Consider the following 20,451-nt stretch of genomic DNA (forward strand, 5'->3'; position numbering starts at 1 on the left):
TTTACACATGGGAGTGTAAGTGTTCAAGTGCATGTTTAATAATTGTAGGCTAAAGTGCGTAGTGTGTGAATATGAATGTGCGTGTGTGTAGTTGGGGGGTCTCTGCAATTGCAGTCACACACCAATCATCACATGTATTAGCTGTTAGAGCCCTTCAGCTATCATTAGCAGCCATTCATAATGGCTCTTGTGATCTATCTCATTTGGAAAGCATGTGGCCTGCCTGTTGCCGGACACACATTAATTACTTATTAATTATTAATTATTAACGAGTCTAATCCTCTGATTTGATCTATCTATTTGATAGTAGGAGCTGTCCTTGCCTTTCAAGGCGGCAGTGACGCTAATGTGGTCCTTGGTTGGAAACCAGTAAAGGATGTATTTGCAGTAAGCCTTGTAAATAATGATGAATGGTGAAATAGATAATAATAGGCATATATAATAAAAGTAAAAAATTGACCTATATATTATGATAATTTTCCCATGAGTGGCCATGTCTCTAGGAATCCATAGCCACGTTCAAGTGCTTTAGGACAACCTGCAACCTGTTACTGCTTTCTCTTACTACTTTCAGTACATCTATTACATCTATTAGATGTTAGAATCTCCCAATCTCCTGTTGGCTAGCTAATAAGATCTTAGTTTATATAAACATCCTCACTGATGATGATATGTCCGTCTGGTAAATTTGCATGAATGCTTTTGTATTTGCCTGCTGGTGCTAGTCTGGTGCAATGGCTTGGCACTGTTGCACCAGACAGCCCTCACACCTGCAGCGCTGTAACATGCAACACTGTAACGCACCTCCAGGGCTGATATCTGCCTTGCAAAAGCCTGGAAGGAGCAGTGTAGGTTTCATTCTTGCAGCGGTCAGTCTGGCTCAAATGACCACTATGTTAATGGATTTAAGAAGTTAAAACTGGAGCATAATGACTGTGCAATGCTATGCAAATGCAGAAAAATTGGGAACAAGACAGAAAACAATAAATAAAGTCCTATTGTTAAGTGATTAAATGTTAGCTAACTTTTTTTTCTAATATTTATCAATGTATCAATAATATCACTCTCCAAAGGTTTTAATTTGCTGTCTCACTTATTTTAAATTTGCAAAGCTGCAGACTAATATTGTTTATTTCAATGCTTTTGGTTTAGAGAATGAACCAAAATAATATTCCAGGCATATTTTATCATCAGTAGTCTAGCCAATCTAGCTAATAATAATAATGATGAGTAAACCTACCCTAAAAAAAACTACACATTTTGCTAAGCTATTGTTTTTTTGTTTTTTTTTCCCACCATAGGCAGCACACATACCTCCCAAAGACGGAGGGAAAAGCAAAAATGAAGGTAAGTGGCTCTTTAAATTGACCCCTCAAGTGTTTACTGCAGGTACTTTGGAATTGCAACTTTGGAGATGCAAGTTTTTCACTTTCTAAACCCAAATCAGTTGTAAGCACTGCCCCCTTGCGAATATTGTTGGAATGACAGCCTTGTGTCATGAGGCAAAGTCTGAAACCTGGACTACGCTGTCGGCATGTGGTCAGCTGGGCCTCTTTGCATTTGGTTTTTAATTTCCATTACTTTAAGCACAGCTTGGTTAATCATTGGCTTCGGCTGTGAATGAGGACAGGAATTTTTTCCATTCGCTTTTAGTCCTCTTTTTTCCGAGCACTGTCAAAACAAAACAAATCATTCACTGTATGCCGACAGCCTTGGCAGGAGGCAACAGACAGGGTGGTGTTTGTTTATGAGTGATGACACTGCTAAGCTAGTTTGCTCGTCAAAGTTTCCCCAAGGTCAAATTCGTCGGAGGGCAGCTGACCCGCGTGGGTGCTGGGGTGAGCTGGACTGATTGATTAGCTTGGTGGCTCAGTTTAGAGGGTAAATTCTCATACACAAAGTTTCTACTTGTTAGATAAAGATTCTCTGTCCCACTCACTGCACTGTAGCCACAGTTACCCAAGCCACTTGTACTGATGTTACAAGATGGTTATAGAAGCTTTAGATTATAAGTATAAGAATTTAGGGCAGAACAGAGCATACTTAGATATATTAGTTTTAAAAGTACCAATAGCATTTTGTAGCATCACCATGTTTAAAACTTTTTGGGGTTCTGGGAATGACTGAGGTTGTTTATAAAGTTGTATGTTTATATTAAGTTGAGCAAACTTGAGTATTGTTGTTGTTGATGTCTTCAAGTCGTCCAGGACCTCATGCGGAAGTGTGATATTCCTCTGGCATTGCAGCTACAGATTAAATTATGTCTAGCAGTGGAGCAGACAGTGTTTTGAGCACCACTATAGCTAGTGCAGCACGTCTATATCCAGCTGAAGAAAGATGCTAGTGTACAGGCAGACGTTAATGCTGATGACTTGGCGCTTAGCTAAAAGGATAATTTGAGCAAGAAATGCAGTTGTCGCTAATAATGAATGGAAGCTGGGGTAAGCCGTTTTTTGTCGCTAGCTAGTCAGTGTACAACAATTAGGCATAAGCAGCCATAAATAATATAAATAAAATTTCATTACAGTACAAATAAAAAGCCTTGTGTTATGCGTTATGTGATATATTTAGTTTTCTTGGAAAATTAACATTACAAAATGCAGTATTTGAAAATGGAAATCTTTTTCAGTGTCCTTGTCTGACTCTGTAGCTGCATGCTATCTAAGTTGTTAGCCATAGTCTTAGATAGTGCTGGACGATATGGCCAAAATTCATATCACGATATATTCCTTAATTTCGGTCGATACGATATAATTCCGATATCGATATAAATACTTAGAAGGCCTCAGAAAACTGCTAAGAATCCCTGCAAGGGAAATATGTACCTACTAGGGGTGGGCGATATGGCCCTAAAATAATATCACAATATTTCATGGTATTATCGCGATAACGATACTCTTGGCGATATGACAAAAAAACAAAAAACTTTTTTATTATTGTATGCGATATGATATTGCACACCTTTAAGATATTTAAAAAAAAACAATAATTTCAGCAGATTTATAACAGAAGTCAATATTTGAGAATTACATGATACTAATAATAATAATGCACTCCAAATATCTCCATATATCCAGTATTAAAGTAAAATAAATGACACTTTACAGATATAATCTGTCTCTAGTAAATATTTAATAGGAAATTAGAAATGTGTGAGTTTTTCCTTTTGCTTAAAACAGCAAAAAAATTAGTACCCTGATGTGATAATTAGGGATGAGTGATGTGGCACGATATTTCAGAGTATAATATCCTGATATATGATATGGCACACCCCTAGTACCTACTACTGTCTACTTAATTTAAGTCTTTGAAACCTCCTTTCACGAAAACATTATAATACTTAAGAAATAAACAATAGTCAAGATAAATCAATGCTCAATTTTATTTGCATATAGCAAAATAAAAACATGACATCCCTATCAAACATAAGCCAATATAACTATTACCAATAAAAAATAACTTAAAATTAGGATAGAAGCAGAGCTTCTTAGTCTTTTGTAAACAAATTTAACAGATCAAAACAAAAGTGTTCCAACTAGGATAAAGAACACAAGAAGCCTTTATACACATAAAAGCAACAAAATTTCCCCGTCAAATAAACAAACCTATAGGCTTTATCAACTATAAATAACTTAGTTACAATATAAGCTACAAAAGTGCTTCAGCCAAAATACAACTCTTTATGAACATAAAAGGAACATGATATCCCCGTCAAATAAACAAACCTAAAGGATTCATAAACTTTAAATAACTTAAATAACTTACAACATAAGCTATAAAAGTGCTTCAGCCAGTATAAGGAAAATATTGTATGTAGTGGAACTGATTGAGGTGGTGGAACAGATTAGATGTTTTAACGTTACCGCTGCTGGTCGGCTCCACTCTCCGGCACAATTTGCAGCAAACTGAAGTTTAGCAGACCTTCCGAGAGTCGAACCAAATCCTCACCACTGAATTAGACCTCCCTCCTTCAATTAATCACTTGTGGAAGCGGCAGGGGCATTCATTTTGCATCAAAAATGTCCCGCGCTGGGAGCCAAGAGGACCCGCGGCTGACAAAGAGGACCCGCAACTGACCGCTGACCGAGCGGACCCGTGGGCGGACCGAGCGAACCAGAGGCGGAACGAGCGGACCCGTGGGCGGACCCGAGGCTAGGCTAGGCTCGGTTCCGTTCCGTTCCACTCCAGCGCGGAACATTTCAGATGCAAACCGAGCCTACCTTAACCTTGGATCCGCTCGTGCCGGCTCCGTTTGGCTCCAGCGCGAGGCATTTTAGATGCGTAGCGGACCCGAGCCTAGCCTAGCCTAGCCAAATCTAGCCTAGCCTAGCCTATCTGGCTACGTGCCTATGTGATTACGTCATCACGCACAGAGATAGTCCAGCTACGGAAGCTGATTGTGTTCAGCTGTGCGGCGAGCTGACGCCAGTAAATCGCATGTCCGTGACAGATCTGTAAATAATACATATCGATATACCACAAAAATGATATCACCGCTATTGAAACATTTCTTATCGCGATAAATACCGATATCGAATTATTGTCCAGGCCTAGTCTTAGATGATAGACTCAAGCTTACACGTTAGCTCATAGTTACTATATCAACAATAAGCTAACGTTTAAAATTTAAAATGGCTAAATATTATTGATGGAGCTGAAATTTTGGGCCATAAATGGCAACTGTAATGCAATTTAATGTATGATGGAAACAATTGTACAATTAATGAAAACCTTTATAAAAGTGTGACTGGTAGTTGGTTTTCAACCATTGGCTGAAATTTTCTCTTTTTTTAGTTTTAGTTTTGGCCAACATTTTTCATTTAATTCAATTTAATTTTCCCTTATAAATATTTAAATTAATTAAATGTTTTCTTGAAGAACACTAGTACCAAAAAGGGTTCTTCAATTGCCAAGTAATCATTTTCTGTTCTAAATTAAACCTCTTTGCTTAAAAAAATGAAGTTCCCTGTTCAGGCATTAGTAGAAATTATTAAATAATCATTTAATCGTCAAATAAAATACAAATCTTACATTAAAACCCCTTTTCAGCACCATGTAAAGCCCATTCTTGGCTGAGTGCACTAGCTAGCATTACAAAGCCCTTTAGCTTCCATTCATTAGCGAGCAGTTGTGCTTAAAGTGTTCATGGGAAGATTAACGCTGGACAGGGTGGACAGATTAACTGTTCTTGGTACAGGTCAGCATTCTTTGGTGGACAAATTAACCTCGAACACACTGCTTGACACACTGGGCTCTTCAGCCAGCCCTCTATAGCGTAGCATAAATAGCGCATAATTGCGCAGCATAGCCTAGCATGGCTAGCAAGAGGTGTTAAAGCTACGGCTTCCTCTTTCTCTCTCAGCTCCAGAGATATTCCTCGGGGGTTTGGGCTTTTAATCCAAGGTCAACGGTCAAAGGTGAAGCTCGGCGGCACGGTGGGTCACAAGGTGCCGAGGTCACATGGACCAGGATTTGATCTGCAGGGATCCTTCTGGAATGAGGCGGGCATGCAGGACATACAGGGCATACGTGTGTGGTCAAGCTAGCAAGTCAGTCTTTTTTTTCCGTCCCCCCACTTAGATAAAATTAAGGCCCTCGTCCGCACAATAGGCTTTTGTGGAGTGTTGAGCCACACAGATCTTTAGCATTGTTTCTTCGCTAATCTGGCTTTTTGCGCTGGGCCTCCACTTAGGAAGTGCCCCATCGTACCTGACTGCCGGACAAAAAGGAGCCAAGAGCACGGCGGAATTGGCAGCGCTCCTGGGAAGCGACAAAGAGAAACAGAAAAGGTAGAAGAGAGTGGGGACAAAGGGCAGGTTATGTTCAGGGAGGAGACGTTGAGTAATCTCAGCAGTTAAGCATGGCTGTGACAAGGTTAATGGTGCACTCCAGGGTTCAGTGTTGCAGGATTGGTAGTTCCTTATAGGAACTCAGCTCAGGATGTGATCTAATGTAGGCCACTCTTCTTCTAGGTAAACTGGCATTGATGGATTCTAATGCAGTATTCCTGGTTTTACAAAAGCTGTGTAGCTTTAAGAGCATCTTAGTAATGCATGCTCTAATGTTTAACAGTGAACTTGGTGCTAAGGTGATTTTGGGTCTGATTTTGGTTTCAGAATCTGTTTAATAAAGCATGCACTTACTGTAAAAGACAATTGCATTATTTAAGATTTCCATTGATACACAAAATTAGCTATTTTAACTTTAAGATTTCATTTTTTATGTACCTGTTTGTTGTAGTATAAGCTCAATGCAGAATGCTGAATGTTATCAAAATTGTTGGAATAATAAGGATACACTGATATTTGAACTATGAACCAATTAGATACATGTCTACAGATACAAACACAATTTAATCTAATCACCAAAAGAAAAAAACTTTTCCCATTTTGGGTAAAATAATTTTGGTTGCTAAATATTCGATAAGTGAAAAAAAAATTAAGATGCTTTACCAAACTATGAAGTTCAGGCTATTTAATTTATGCAACAGTGATTAAAAAGTGGCAAAATTCATTAAAACTATATAAAAAAAATCTCATGTTCTGTGTTTGACCTTTAAATGTTTCTTTTTGCTCACTTTAGGTTCCAGACAAAGAATTTTATATTTGTGCGTCCATAATAAAATTATAATATCTTAAACCAAACTTACTAAACCTTCCTGGTCTTGCATTACAGAGAGGTTAAACAAATGCACAAAATAGAATGAATAATATATGCTGGTATACATCATCAAATGTCAAAAATTGGCCAAGTTAGCTAATAATCTTTATTCAGTATTTTTCCAAATGCTGTTTTTTTTATTCAGTCACTGATTTTGCAATATGATAAGCATTTTATTGAAATTAACGTATTTCGTAATGCACTGAATGAATAATATCCTATACAATCATAATTGGCTTGTCTTGTGTTTCCTTTCTTTTCTTCTCTTTCTCAGTGGTTCCCTTTATGGATGTCTACACGAAAAGCCAGTGTAACACCCGGGAGGTTCTCGTAGACATCTTGCAGGAGTATCCGGACGATATAGAGTCCACCTACATCCCGTCCTGTGTAGTTCTCAACCGCTGTGCGGGCTGCTGCAACGATGAAGCGCTGGAGTGCGGCCCCAAGGAGACGCAAACCGTCACCATGGAGGTGAGTCACTTATCTTGTAGTTCACTATATAATTCTGTGACACTTACTGGAGAAAATATCAATTTAAAGTATCAATTACTTAATTTCTCTTAGAAAGTTCTTTTAAGCATGTTTTTTTTAGTTGAGTCCTAGTTTATAGTAGATCACTCATTAGTGGTTCATAGTGCATACTGAGAAATAAGCCTTAAGCTACAGTATGGTGCAGATTATGTTTTAGAAACATCGTAATTTCATAATTACAGCATAATTCAGTACACAGCAATCAATAACAGTTTTTTCGGCCACATCAAGTTTCCATCCCTAGTTCATAGTAGTGTATTCATAGTGGATACTGAATAATTCTCAGCATATACTGAATAATAAACCTCAAGCTTAAGCTAAGTAAATAATAAGCTTAGCAGTTTAGGCCATAACAACAAACAGCAAAGATAAGACACTTAAGATTCTTCACGTAGTGTATATAACTAAAGCATAAGGTCAAAGCAGTTCGAACCCCTCGATTAGGCACAGTTGCATTACAAATCTAAATATCTCAAACATGTTATGCAACACAGTGGTTATTACACCATGCTTTGGCACAAAAGCCAAGATTAATCCAAGCATATGCAGTGACCCGCATCTTGAGATCTTGAGCCGCTAGCTCACTGCTGCCTTTCTTATGGTGGCCTTGTCCAGCTTGGGGAAAGTGAGGCCTGGTCCAGTGGCATGTGAGCTATGTTGTTTACCCCCTCTCGTGCTGTTTATGCCTGTGTGTTTGTGCGCTCAGAGTTCTTCTTGCCCACAGCCAAGGCCAGAAACGGGCGAAGAATAATGCCACATGGCCTCCTGTTGCTCAGTTGCAGGAGATCCGGGCTTGATAAATCATTTATTCGGTACTGTGAGAAAGAAGGGGAAGTGCTTATCTGCTGTCTCTTGTCTCTTTGCAGGTATTAAGAGTGAGGCAAGGTTTTGCACAACATAAATATCAGTTGAATTTCACAGAACATACAAAATGTGAATGCAGGTGGGTAGCTCTGTTTATGCTAAAAAGTATTTATTCTTTTTTAAATATTAGAAAGAACAATTGAGAGAATTTAGCAAACTAATGTCAAGAGTACTACCATATTTTTCGCACTATAAAAATATATTCTGGTCTATTTTCATACATAAGGCACATTATGCGACACTAGTAAGGAACAAAGGTTGTTGCCATGTTTTCCTTCTAAGTCAGCAGGTCTCACCGCTGGGTGGCGAGACCTGTAAAGCTAAGCTAAGTTAAGTAAACAAAACTGTAATTATTAGAAAAAAAAATGCTTTTAAAGTGAAACTATTGCTGGGTGAAGCAGCAGCATTAGCATTAGCGCTAGCCACGGTTAGCGACTAATGTCAACTAAAACGCCTTTATGCAAAGTGGCTTTAGCGCTCCTTACAACCTGACTGGTAAAATTCATACATAAGGCAAACCGGATTATAAAACTTTTCCTTTTTTTTTTTATTAAAGCATTTTAAGTGTGTCTTATAGTGTGAAAAATATGGTATGTTCAAAATTATACAATAATATTAATTATTGTAAAAAAAAATAAATCTTAATTTAATAACAATTGCCATTGTTTTAATCTTAATTTAATAATTGTCTTTGTTTTATGTTTTTAATATTTTTTCTTTCAGACCAAAACAAGAACTCAAAACAAAGAAAGAAAAGTAAGTAAAGTTTAGCTACTTTCTGTGAGTGTGTGTGTGTGTGTGTGAGAGAGAAAGAGAGGGTGTGCATGTGTATGTGTGTTAAATATTAGTAACACTAATATTATTAGCACTTAACTAGCTTAGTATCTTTGTTAAGTTTTGTGAAAGTCTACCTGTATTGACCGTATTTGACTGAACAATTAAATAAGAGACGAAATGAGAAGCAGTCAGCTGGACACTGAATGATTATCGCTAATGCTATCGCTAATGCCAGGGCTAGTGCCGGTGCCGAAGGGGTGCTCTGTCTTTCTTTACATGTACGTTATATGTTTTGCTGTATCATGATCCGCAGTAAGCTTGTTTAAGTTTCCTATCACACAGTAGTGGAAAGTTCAGTCTGAAAGAAGTACAAATTGTGGTAAAAATGTTGGCTAAAAACATTAGCTAGTGTGTTTAGCTGAAAAAAAAGCTGAGTCAGCTGTGTTTCATCTGTCCTTCGATCAGCCCGTTCCTCTGTGTTGTCTTTTTTCCGTTTTTACAGTCTTATAGACTCCAGTTTGTTCATAAAGAGTGATATGATAGGAACTTTAAGTGTTAGCATCATTTAGCATAGCATTAACAGCAGCTGGGGCTCACAGCTCCTCACAACAAGCTAAACAACAGCTGCTGCTGAAGTGTGAATGACTGTAGCTAATATTTAAACTCTCAACAGTTTGTGTGTGTGTGTGTGTGTGTCTGAGAGAGAGAGAGAGAGAGAGAGAGAGAGACAGTTGTAGCTGTGTAAGACACATTTGTACACATATGCTAAACAGCATTTAGCAGTTAGCTACCTAGTTTCTGCTTAGCATAGTATGAGTGTAGCAGATATAAAGCAATAAATAAATAACTCTCTGCCTCATTATACATATAATTAAAAATAAAATCCTGTATGTCAGCAGTTAATTTATCACATTTCAGGTCAGCCAACTCCTCACACACTCCTTACACAGTGTTTTTGAGTGTTTTTGAGCTAAAGGCAGCATTAGCTCCACAAACAAACAAACTGTTAACATTTTCCTAACTACATTAGCTACATTGCTGAGTGTAAATTTGTGGCTATTTGTGATTATGGGTTTAATCAAAGTAAATTACATTTTTTAGCCTTAATAGTAAAGGCTAAACAATGCTTAAAGAAAACAAACCGTGTTGGAAGTGTCTGAAGTTATCCAGGCTATGAAGGAACACATAAGGAATCATGTAAAAACTTAAAAAAATAAATTATTCTGGGGTGCTCTTATCTGGGGTTAAGCTGTTAACTTGCGTTTTTCTGGGGCTGATAAGCTTATCCTGTGCAGTAGAGGAAACTCTTGCTGTTTCTCTCCTTGGGCGGTCCTAATGAGAGCCAGTTTCATCATAACATTTTTGGTTCTGTTTTTTTCTTTGCTTAGTTGAATATTTTTTTTTTGTAATAATATGGATTAGAGTATTCTGCAGTATTCTGAAGCCCTACACTTGACCATCGTATCTACTGAAAGGGTGGTCCAAAATAAATATCATAAAATAAAAATAGAATTAGAATTAGAATTTAACCGTTTAATACACACACTGTTTATATGTAACACTATTGAATTTCCGACAGCTTTTGGCGTAAAGCCAAAGTGCAGATTGACTGTCCTCAGTCCAGTTCAAGTGTATTTTCAGGACATTGTAAATGGGGATGTGAAGTAAAGGGTGTGTTTTTAGATTATTTGGCATTATTTTAAGTGGTTAGGGGTGTGGCTGTATGTGTGTGTGTGTGTGTATGTGTGTTCATGATGCTATCTCTGACACTTTCTTCCAAGGTGTTAGGGATGGACCACACACACACACACGCACACACACACTCACATAGAGAGAGACGCAGTGCAGCTGCCTCATAGTGACCCTCAGATGCTTCCCTATTCTAATCATAGCCACAGGTGCTGTGCTGTTAACTCAATTCTATTTTTAGCGCTGAGCTCAGGACGCAGACTGCCTCTACACCCACGCCTTTCCATACTGTAAGGCCACAATGTAGGTGTGTGTGTGTCTCTGTGTGTGTCTTCATCTGTGTGTGTGTCAGATCAGCGATCTGTGTATCTGTGTGTCAGGGAACGTACTTTGTTTAATTGGATGAGTGAGTGTCTTGGGTGTGTGCGTGTGTGTGTGTGAGAGTCAGTAAGTGTGTGAGCAGAGATGGATCAGGTTAGCTGGAAGGCTAAATCAAATCCTCTGCTTATGGAGCCAAATACAGGCTGAGGCTCCTCCCCCTGCATCTCCCTCGCACGTAGGCACCCCATCCCCCACCATTCAGCCTCCCGATTCACAAGCTCAAGTTCACATCTCTGCCCTTCGATTCTTTCACCTAAGCCAGTCAAACGCACAGGCGCACACACACACGCTGTCTCACACACATACATACACACACAGAGATGCACACATAGGTAGAAGACAGGCTGGTCCGCATTTCACGCTTATTTCAAGCATCGCAGCTCAGGGGAGGCTGATCTCAGGTTCGTTTTAAAGCGATATCATGTCTTTAAACAACATTTTCACACCATTTTTCAGCCACAATACAATCAAAAAGACATGCTACATGTAGGCCTGTCACAATAATTGCAATATCGATGTATTGTACAAAAAATCGTACAAAACACAATTTCAGCCATTTTTGATAATCGTGATATCGCCTGTTGTGTTTATTTGTATCTTTGTTCACATATATAGCAAAAAGTAGGGGAAGAAATAAGTATATCATTCCCAAACTAATTATAATAAATGATTAATTCAAGATGTGTTGTCTTTAAAAAGTGTATAACATGCTATTCTGTTATCATTATGTCAGTGGCATTTAATAGTTATAAAATGACAAAAATATTGTGTATCGCAATCATTTCTGGGACAATATTTTGTCCGCAAAAAAAATAATCTTATCCTGACAGGCCTAACTACATGTTTGGTTTGCTTTGTTAGCTCCACCCTGGAGCTACGTGGCTAAGTAAGTAATTGGAGCGAATTTACTCTAGTTAGCATCATCTTTGCATCAAAACACTATTTGATTTCAGTCAAATAGGGCCTGATTTGCATGTATTTCTCCATTCTACATCAGTCGGGCAAACCTAATTAAAAGCACATGCAGTTTGAATAGTAGGGTTCAAATAGGCAAATTAGATTTTTAAGCCCTCCGAACACACACACACACAGACACCCACATACAATGGCAATCGCGGGCGCAAGCAGGCCTCCGAAGTGGAAGCTGCTCTTTTGTTTGTTGCGCGTCTGTTTGTTTTGACTGAATCTCTGTGCATGCGTGTCGCCATCCTCACGTAGACGCCCTGTCCTGCATTATTCATCTCTGTTTGCAGAAAACCCCGAAAGGGCAAAGGTCAAAAGAGAAAGGCAGAGAGGCTGAGAGGCGACGGGCCCCAGGCCCACAGCAGCGGGAGCACTCCTCTGCAGCCCGGCCCCGTGTGCCTCGCGCTTGCGGCTCTGGTGTTAGAGCAGTGCGTCTGGTTCTCCAGCTGCTGAGCGTTTGCTTCTCTCTTTGCCGACCGTTAGCTTGAGGCTGGTACGGGGTCGCGGCTCAGGGGCAGCAGGAGAGGTAAACTGGGTCTGTGAGCTTGCACGGCTGCTGCAGTTGCTGTTCTGACCAATGGGGATGCTTCTCCTCCTGATTGCTGCCTCTGGGGCCTGTGATCGGCTGTAGGCTGGTGCTGGGGCTTACTCAATTGAATTGATTTAAATGGAAATCACAATATTTTGGCTGGTAAACGAAATTGGGGTTTTGATTACTTAATCTGTTTGTATGAGTGAAATACACTACAGGGAGTGTAGTGGGCACATTGGAATGAATTGAAATGCATTGGAATGTTAATATGATTAATGGATGTCTATTCTGACATATTGTGGCTGTAATACACTCTAGGAAGTATAGAGGGCACTTTGTAATGCTTATATCATTCACATAGCTTTTCTGACAGACTGTTATACACTCAAGGAAGTGTAGGGGTGCTCTCTAATGCTCTGTAATGCTTTATAATGTTCTCATGATCCGCATGGCCTATCTAGCAGACTGTGATGCACTCTAGGAAGTGTAGGGGTGCTCTCTAATGCTCTGTAATGCTTTATAATGTTCTCATGATCCGCATGGCCTATCTAGCAGACTGTGATGCACTCTAGGAAGTGTAGGGGTGCTCTATAATGCTCTATAATGTTCATATGATCCACATGGCCTTTCTGGCAGACTGTAATACACTCCAGAAATATATTGTTCACATGATCCATATGGCCTTTCTAGCAGACTGTGATACGTTCTAGAAAGTGTAGGGGGCGCTTTATAATGCCCTATATTGTTAATATGGTCCAAATGCTGATAATGACAGACTGTAATACTCTACAGGAAGCGTAGAAGGTGCTCTATAATGCGCTATGATTATAGAGACTGTAATACAGACTGTAATACACTCTAAGAAGTGTAGAGCATTCTCTATAATGCTTATATGATCCCCACATCCCTTCTGACAGACTGTAATACACTCAAGGAAGTGTAGGGGGCACTCTATAGTGCTCTATAATGCTTATATGATCCCTACATCCCTCCTGATAGACTGTAATACACTCAAGAAAGTGTAGAAGGTGCTCTATAATGCATCTAAAGAAGGTGAAATTGCGTGGTTGGTCGATTAGGATGATTCTAGGCTGAATCACAGTTTGTTTATGCTTGTTAGTTTGTGGCCCTGGACAAATATAAAGTTTGCTTAATGCACATCGCTGCTTCTGCATTTCTGCATTTCTGTGTGTGTGTGTGTGTGTGTGTATGTGTGTGTGTGCTTTAAATGAAGACACTGCATCCTTCGGCACCAGGATCTGTACGTTTGAAATGGTCCAATTTGAAATTTTCAAATCTATCAGTTTAAAACTGGTGTCCTAGACTGCTTTCAGATTGTTTTAATAACCGAATGCTGTTTATGAGTAATCAGTAGTTTCGTGTGTGTATATATGTGTGTGTGTGTGTGTGTATGTGTCTATGTGTGTGTACATAGGTGTGTCTGGTGTGTGTAAAAGCACGTAGCACAAAAGATCCCTGTAGTCATACGATTTTACAGTAGTTACTAATGACTATATTGCATAAATGAGAAAGCCATTCATAATGCAAGTGTGTGTGTGTGCGCGCATAGGTCTTTAAAGATAGCTTACAGATTTCCCATCATGCACCATCTCCTCCAAACTTAAACGGATGGTGATATCAGTGATGACAGTAATGATGATGATAATGGTGATGATGATGATTATGACTATTGATGAATGTGGAGGAGTGTGTGTGTGTGATGCTGCATGATAAGAAGAAGCGATATTAAGTGGAAATAAGAAGTAAGAGCACAGTTTGAGTGGGCAATATGACTGCAGTGTAATATTGTGACGTATATATTGATGATAATTTGGTACTCTGCATATGTTGTAATAGTGAAAAATCTAAATAAGTGAACATAGTTGTATTAATGTATTCTACAACAGGATATTCAGAGTATATATTTGAAATACTGATAATAGATAAAGCAACTGTTATGGCTGAAATGGCTAAACTATTCATACTAGTTTTTAGTGTAATTTGAAATATATGTATAGGCATGTAATAGGACCTAGCACAAAAACTTCATTATAAAATATAGCTAAATTATGATACAAATTATATGTAAATATAAACATATATCTATAAATCAAGAGTTACATAGAATATTTGGCAACTGAAATTATTTGACATTTTCTTTGTATATTATAATATTTAATAAATGATTAAAATTGAAGAAAAAAATGCAAAATTAATTAATATCTGCCAAAAAACCTTTTGACCAAAAATGTTGCTTTTTTGTGCATCCCTAAATATAATGTAGTTCTTCAACTTAAAATATAGCTATACTATAATATGAATGCATGTTAAGTTTTGTATAAATATACATATTTATATAACTAGGTTTGCATTAGATATTTGGCAACTGAAATGATTTGACATGTTCTTTAAAAAGGCTATTTGATATTTAATAAATGATTTTTAAAAATTAGCTAAATTAATAAATACTTGTGTTCAATTTTGGTCCAAAAAATTATTTATGCACTTATTGGTGCATCCTTATATATAATGTATCTTAGTAAAATATTTTAGTAAAACATACAGTGTAATATTTTAAAATCCATATTTAAAACTCTTAACTGTGCACTGGGGCGTTTGGTCCCCACTCTGTTTCTTTACATTTCATTGCCATTATAATACCATACGGTCATATCACCCACCCCTGCAGTGTGTGTGTGTGTGTGTACAGTATGTGTATGTTTGTATGTATGTATGTGTCCGTGCGTATTTGTGTTGGGGCATGAGTCTATCTCTCTCCTGCTGTCTACAGCGCTTTTCTGAGACCTATAGCTTAGACACGTCTCTCTCTCTCTCTCTCTCTGTGTGTCTCTCTCTCCATGTCTCTCCCTCTCTTTGCTTCTCTTGCAGCCGCTGCGAGCCTTGCTCAGAGAGAAGGAAGCGCTTGTTTGTGCAGGACCCTCTCACCTGCACATGTTCCTGCAAATTCACACAGTTACACTGCAAGTCCAGGCAACTTGAGTTAAACGAACGAACTTGCAGGTTTGTTTTACGAACGTTTCTGACGAGCGGAACAGCTGAACGCTGTGCCTCGGTTTCTTCCTCCAGCCGCTGTCTGTCTTACCATAGCCTGCTGAAGCTTCTGTGGCGTGTGTGTATGTGTGTGTGTGTGTCCTTGTGCTTGTCTTGTCTTGTCTTGTCCTTTTGTCCTGCTGTGCATGCCGATCACGTGCTCGTTTGGTCTTTTTGTTCGTTTTGTCCTATTCTCTCCGTATCGTGTGCATGTGGGCGTGATCTGATTGGCTTGCGCATTGCGTGCTCCTCTGGAATTTGATTTGCCATCAGTGCTTGATGTCAGAATGCTCGTTAAAATAGTAAACAAAAAAAGTATTGTATCTCTTCTATGACGTATATTATAAGCGCTAAATAAATCTACGTATTTTTGTCTTTTTATGCATCAAAATAGATATTGATTCGATACAGAACCGAATTCATTTGAAATCCTAAATTTAGGTTATTTCCTTCAATAAGTGACTGGGCAGTATATTATGCATAAAGACATGTTCAAAGCTATTTCATACAAGATATAAAAATGGCCCTATTAATGATATCATAAAAAAAGTCAATCTGAGTGTAATTTTATTAATTAATATAGAAATGGTTTGGTTTCTGAAGGGATGGCAGTGTATAGTCAGGTTAAAGTTAAGACATCGAAATATTGTAATAGCAAAAACGTGACTGCACTGTTCTATAGGCTGAAATGGGGAATTTTAATATTACAATTATTTTAACTTTTTACCGCAGTAACAATTTGTAAGTGATTATTTAATGAATATTTAATTTGGACAGGCAGAGTCACAGTGAGGTGAAAGTTTTGACGTAGTAATATGATAATGGCACAACAATGAACACATTAAAATTTTGAATAATTTATCCGAAACAATGATGTTTTCATTGAAAACAAGTCAAAATACATTAAGGCTATTTAATTTATAAAATAAGGAAAAAGATAAAAAAATGAATAAGAAAAAAGCTTTAAAAATGTTTGATATTCTTCCAAAATGTAAAAATGCTAAATTTCATCTAAACATTTTTAATTTCAGTCTATTTCTAGTTTACACACTGCATTAAACTGCACTGTACTATAGGTTAAAAGGGCGGTGACTAGATCTGGGCAATATGACCTGAATTTTTATTAAATTTATTAAACAGTGTGGAAAAAGTTTAATTAAAAAAATAATAATAATAAAAGTTAATAAAAAGGCATTTTACATAAATAGGCCATTTTCGTATTATACTATATTTTTCACTATATGTTTGAGCAAATTTTGTCTATAAATATGTCTATAGGTATATTTCAAATTAAATATACTTCAACTAAAAATATAGCTAAACTACAATACAAATGATATGTATATATAACCTAGTGTAACATTTATAAATGTATATGAAATATTGTATAAATATGAAATATATATAACTAGTGTGGCACCGAATATTTAGCTACTGAAATCAGTTGAGGTTTTTAGTTAAAAGTAAAAAAAGTAATAAAAACCTGTACAAAAGGTTCATTTTGGTGCATCGTTTTATTAAAACATACAGTAAAATATAAGAAATGATTACAGTAATTTAAAAGATCAAAACCATAAACGTAATATAAGTTCTAATATAAATTTCGAATTAATTTGGCAGTCTAGGTGGATAGACATGTGTATTGTGATTATGTTTGTTTTTATGACATCACTCAATAAAATCACCAGATAAGGCCCATTTAATCTTACAGCATAAACTTCACTAAACTACATAGATACTAAAAACAACAGAGGCGATTCTGGCAACAAGCAATACAGGTGTGTGTGTGCGTTTGTGTGTGTGTGTGATTTGAGAGAATAAGAGTGTGAGACAGGTGGTGTATTGGTCTCTGTTTGCATACGTGTATATGACTGTAGGACTTTTGAGATGCCACTGTGTGATGGAAGGCCATCACTCATAAACATCTCTGAGTAATCCAGGCTTATCTAATCCGAATATATATGGGAGAGAATGTGATTGATTATGGATGCTGTAATCTGCAGCGTGTACACCGCTAATTTATCACAGGATTAAAGATCAGAACTTTAATTCAGTTTCTGCATAAAAAACTAAACCTACTAAAGAAAACATAATTAAAAGTCTAACAAACAGAGCAAACCCAAATCCAATCTAAACTGTGTCCATGCTGCTTGCTTCTCCTGGTCCGTCTCCTCGGGGTCGTAATTTACCCTGATGGTGGCGCTGTAATCTTCTCTAGCTGTGTGATTTTAGGGGGTGTAGGTAGCTGAGACTGATTCAGAAGAGATCCCACCTCACTTTTACTACTACACTGACTAGATACACACTTTAAAAAAGTAGCGGTTCTTCAATAGCACATTAAAAAAGCTAGTATTAATGCTATATACATTACAACTAAAATTGGTCCCCACTATTGTTCCAAACCAAAGAACCCTGTAGCCAATTTTCATCCACCATTTAAAAGAAGCGTTGAGTTGTTCCATCAGTAGTTTTCAGTAAAAGGAACATTTAATACAGATTTTTTCTATTAATCCAAAAAAAAAAATCTTTAGATAGTTTCTAAGAATCCATAAAAACCCTTTGGATTGTTTCTACCAATTGTTTCACCAATCCCCGAAAAAAAAACTTTGTATTGTTTCCACTAATTGTTTCCACCAATCCCCCCAAAAAACTTTTGGATTGTTTCTACCAATTGTTTCCACCAATCCCCCCCCAAAAAACTTTTGGATTGTTTCTACCAATTGTTTCCACCAATCCCCCCAAAAACACCTTTGGATTGTTTCTACCAATTGTTTCCACCAATCCCCCCCAAAAAACTTTTGGATTGTTTCTACCAATTGTTTCCACCAATCAAAAAAAAAACCTTTAGATTATTTCTACCTATTGTCCAAAAAAAAATGGATTGTGTCCATCAATACAAAGAACCTTTTAGCTAAATTGTTTCACCAATACTGAAAAAACCTTTTGGATTGTTTCTACCAATTGTTTTTACCACTCCACCCAAAAAAACTTTGGATTGTTTCCACTAGTTGTCTCCACAATCCCTAAAAAACCTTTGTATTGTTTCTACCTATTGTTTCCACCAATCCCAAAAAATCTTTGGATTTTTTCTACCAATTTTTCTTTTCAACAGTTCAAAAAAACTGTATTGTTTCTACCAATTGTTTCCACCAATTAAAAAAGAAAACCCTTTGGATTGTTTCTACCAATTGTTTCCACCAATCCATGAAACCTTTGGATTGTTTCCACCAATCCATAAAACCTTTCATCCAAATCGTTTTCAGCAATCCAAAGACCTGTTCAGCCAGACAGCTTTATTGCTATTACTGAAGAACAATTAAAGAAACGTTTTTTAAGTATTTAGCTAGCTTAGCACACAGGCTCCATATAAAAAAATGTTGAGGTGGTGTTTTGATGAATCAGTGTGAGTGTGGTAGTTTCTATGGAATCACAGCATGTACAGTGTGATGCCTGCAGTAACACAGTCTGACCGATGCTTCTGTTTGATTCTGTTGCAGATGTGACAAGCCAAGGAGATGATTGGACTTTGTATGTCAGACGTCGACGGACACTGAAATGTATGAAGGAATTCTTTCAAATGGCACTTTCTTCTTTTTTTTCAACCTGTGGACCATACTGCATAACACGACTCCAGAACACAGAGACAGAGGCAGGATAACCACCCCGCTGACATAACTATATATATATATATATATATATATATATATATATATATATATATATATATGAAGAGAGACTTTGACAATGTGTAATGCTGCTATGGGAAACACAAACACGTGGTGAACGACAGTGCCTCCAGTTTCTGTACACGAGAGAGATGGATGTGTTTTTAGTGCCAGTGCCAGTTTGGACCTGCGTGTGATTGGACACAGAACAGAACGTCCACACGGGACACACGACTTCTCTGACCTAAGCTGCTGTGGATTCATATTCAACGGCGATCCGCAAACACGAACTCTGTGCAAGACGACGGAGGACGGATCGCCTGGGGCTGCGTTCCAATCGGACGAAACGGCAGGTCCTCGTTGGGAAGTGTACGGAAAAAAAAAAAACGAAGAAGAAAAAAAAGCGGAATGATCTCCTGTGAGGACTCTCTGAAAGCGAGGGACAAAGTCTTACTCAAACACGACGACTGTACTAACACGCAATAGAACTGAGTGTGTAAATAATAAAGGGATATTAAACGTCGGTATATACGGAGAGATAACGGTTCAATTCCCCTTGTTGCCCAAAGAGACGAGTTTAGGAACTGCTCACTCTGCCACCGTGACCGTGGGTCTGTATATATACATGACTAATATCCCTTTCAGCTAGTACACTACATCTAATTTATAAATTTAGAGTATTTCAGTATTCTGTATTTAATTTCATCTATTTATATGTTTGTTTGTTTTTTCGTTTGTTATTGTTATTGTTCATCATTTCTACACCAATCTGCCTGAATCTGAGTTTTGTTCACAGCAGAAAGTCTTAAACATTCCGGAATAAAGGCCTTTATTTTTGTTAGGGGAAAGGGGGGTTTCTGTGGGGGGGGGGGGGGGGGGGGTGCCGTAGACCTGCTGCCAAATTAGTGTGCTAGGAGCGAACGATTGGACCTGCGCTGACCGGTGCTGACCGCCTGACCTCGGCACTGGACGGCGTGAACCGAAAGAGAAAAAAGTAAACAGAGCTCGATCTCTTCCCATTGAGAAAATAAAACACACATTCTATTTGTATTCAAGTGACTATTTCTCGTTTGTTTTTCATTATATTTTCACAGTAATATATTTATTGTTGCGTTAAAAGTTTTAATTATTAACACCAGTTTTGTTGTTTTAGTTTAACGTTAAAATATATTTATTTTCAAATGATATTTTTATTAAAAACCAAGAAAAAAAAAGCTCTATGTCTCGTCTGGTGTTTTATAAAATCTTTTCTGCACAACTATAGGGTACTCTGTGTGTTTTATTATTGTGTCATGCGGGCCAAACTGCGACATGCGAGTCTAGATTCAAAGACTGGAG

At 37.7% G+C, this 20,451-nt stretch overlaps 1 protein-coding gene across 5 annotated transcripts in view; it reads left to right on the forward strand.

The window, feature by feature from the left end:
• The window catches only part of vegfaa (vascular endothelial growth factor Aa), a 21,975-nt gene extending 1,812 nt beyond the window's left edge, over nucleotides 1-20,163 (forward strand). For 2 of the 5 annotated variants that reach the window (XR_002650383.2, XR_002650385.2), the window contains exons 2-7: nucleotides 1,302-1,347; nucleotides 6,935-7,131; nucleotides 8,058-8,134; nucleotides 8,779-8,811; nucleotides 12,156-12,391; nucleotides 18,946-20,163. Coding sequence is in view for 2 of the 5 variants with exons in the window: in XM_022673183.2 (XP_022528904.1) it covers nucleotides 1,302-1,347; nucleotides 6,935-7,131; nucleotides 8,058-8,134; nucleotides 8,779-8,811; nucleotides 15,287-15,418; nucleotides 18,946-18,967 (507 nt within the window). In the remaining 3 variants the exon portion in view is untranslated. Of the gene's footprint in view, nucleotides 1-1,301; nucleotides 1,348-6,934; nucleotides 7,132-8,057; nucleotides 8,135-8,778; nucleotides 8,812-12,155; nucleotides 12,392-15,286; nucleotides 15,419-18,945 lie in introns of those variants that run through there. The other 3 variants (XR_002650384.2, XM_022673183.2, XM_022673184.2) reach the window with 3 other exon arrangements.
• Nucleotides 20,164-20,451: the final 288 nt, after the last annotated feature.

The sequence above is a fragment of the Astyanax mexicanus genome, chromosome 4 (genome assembly GCF_023375975.1).
Source record: "Astyanax mexicanus isolate ESR-SI-001 chromosome 4, AstMex3_surface, whole genome shotgun sequence".
Lineage (NCBI taxonomy): Eukaryota > Metazoa > Chordata > Actinopteri > Characiformes > Acestrorhamphidae > Astyanax > Astyanax mexicanus.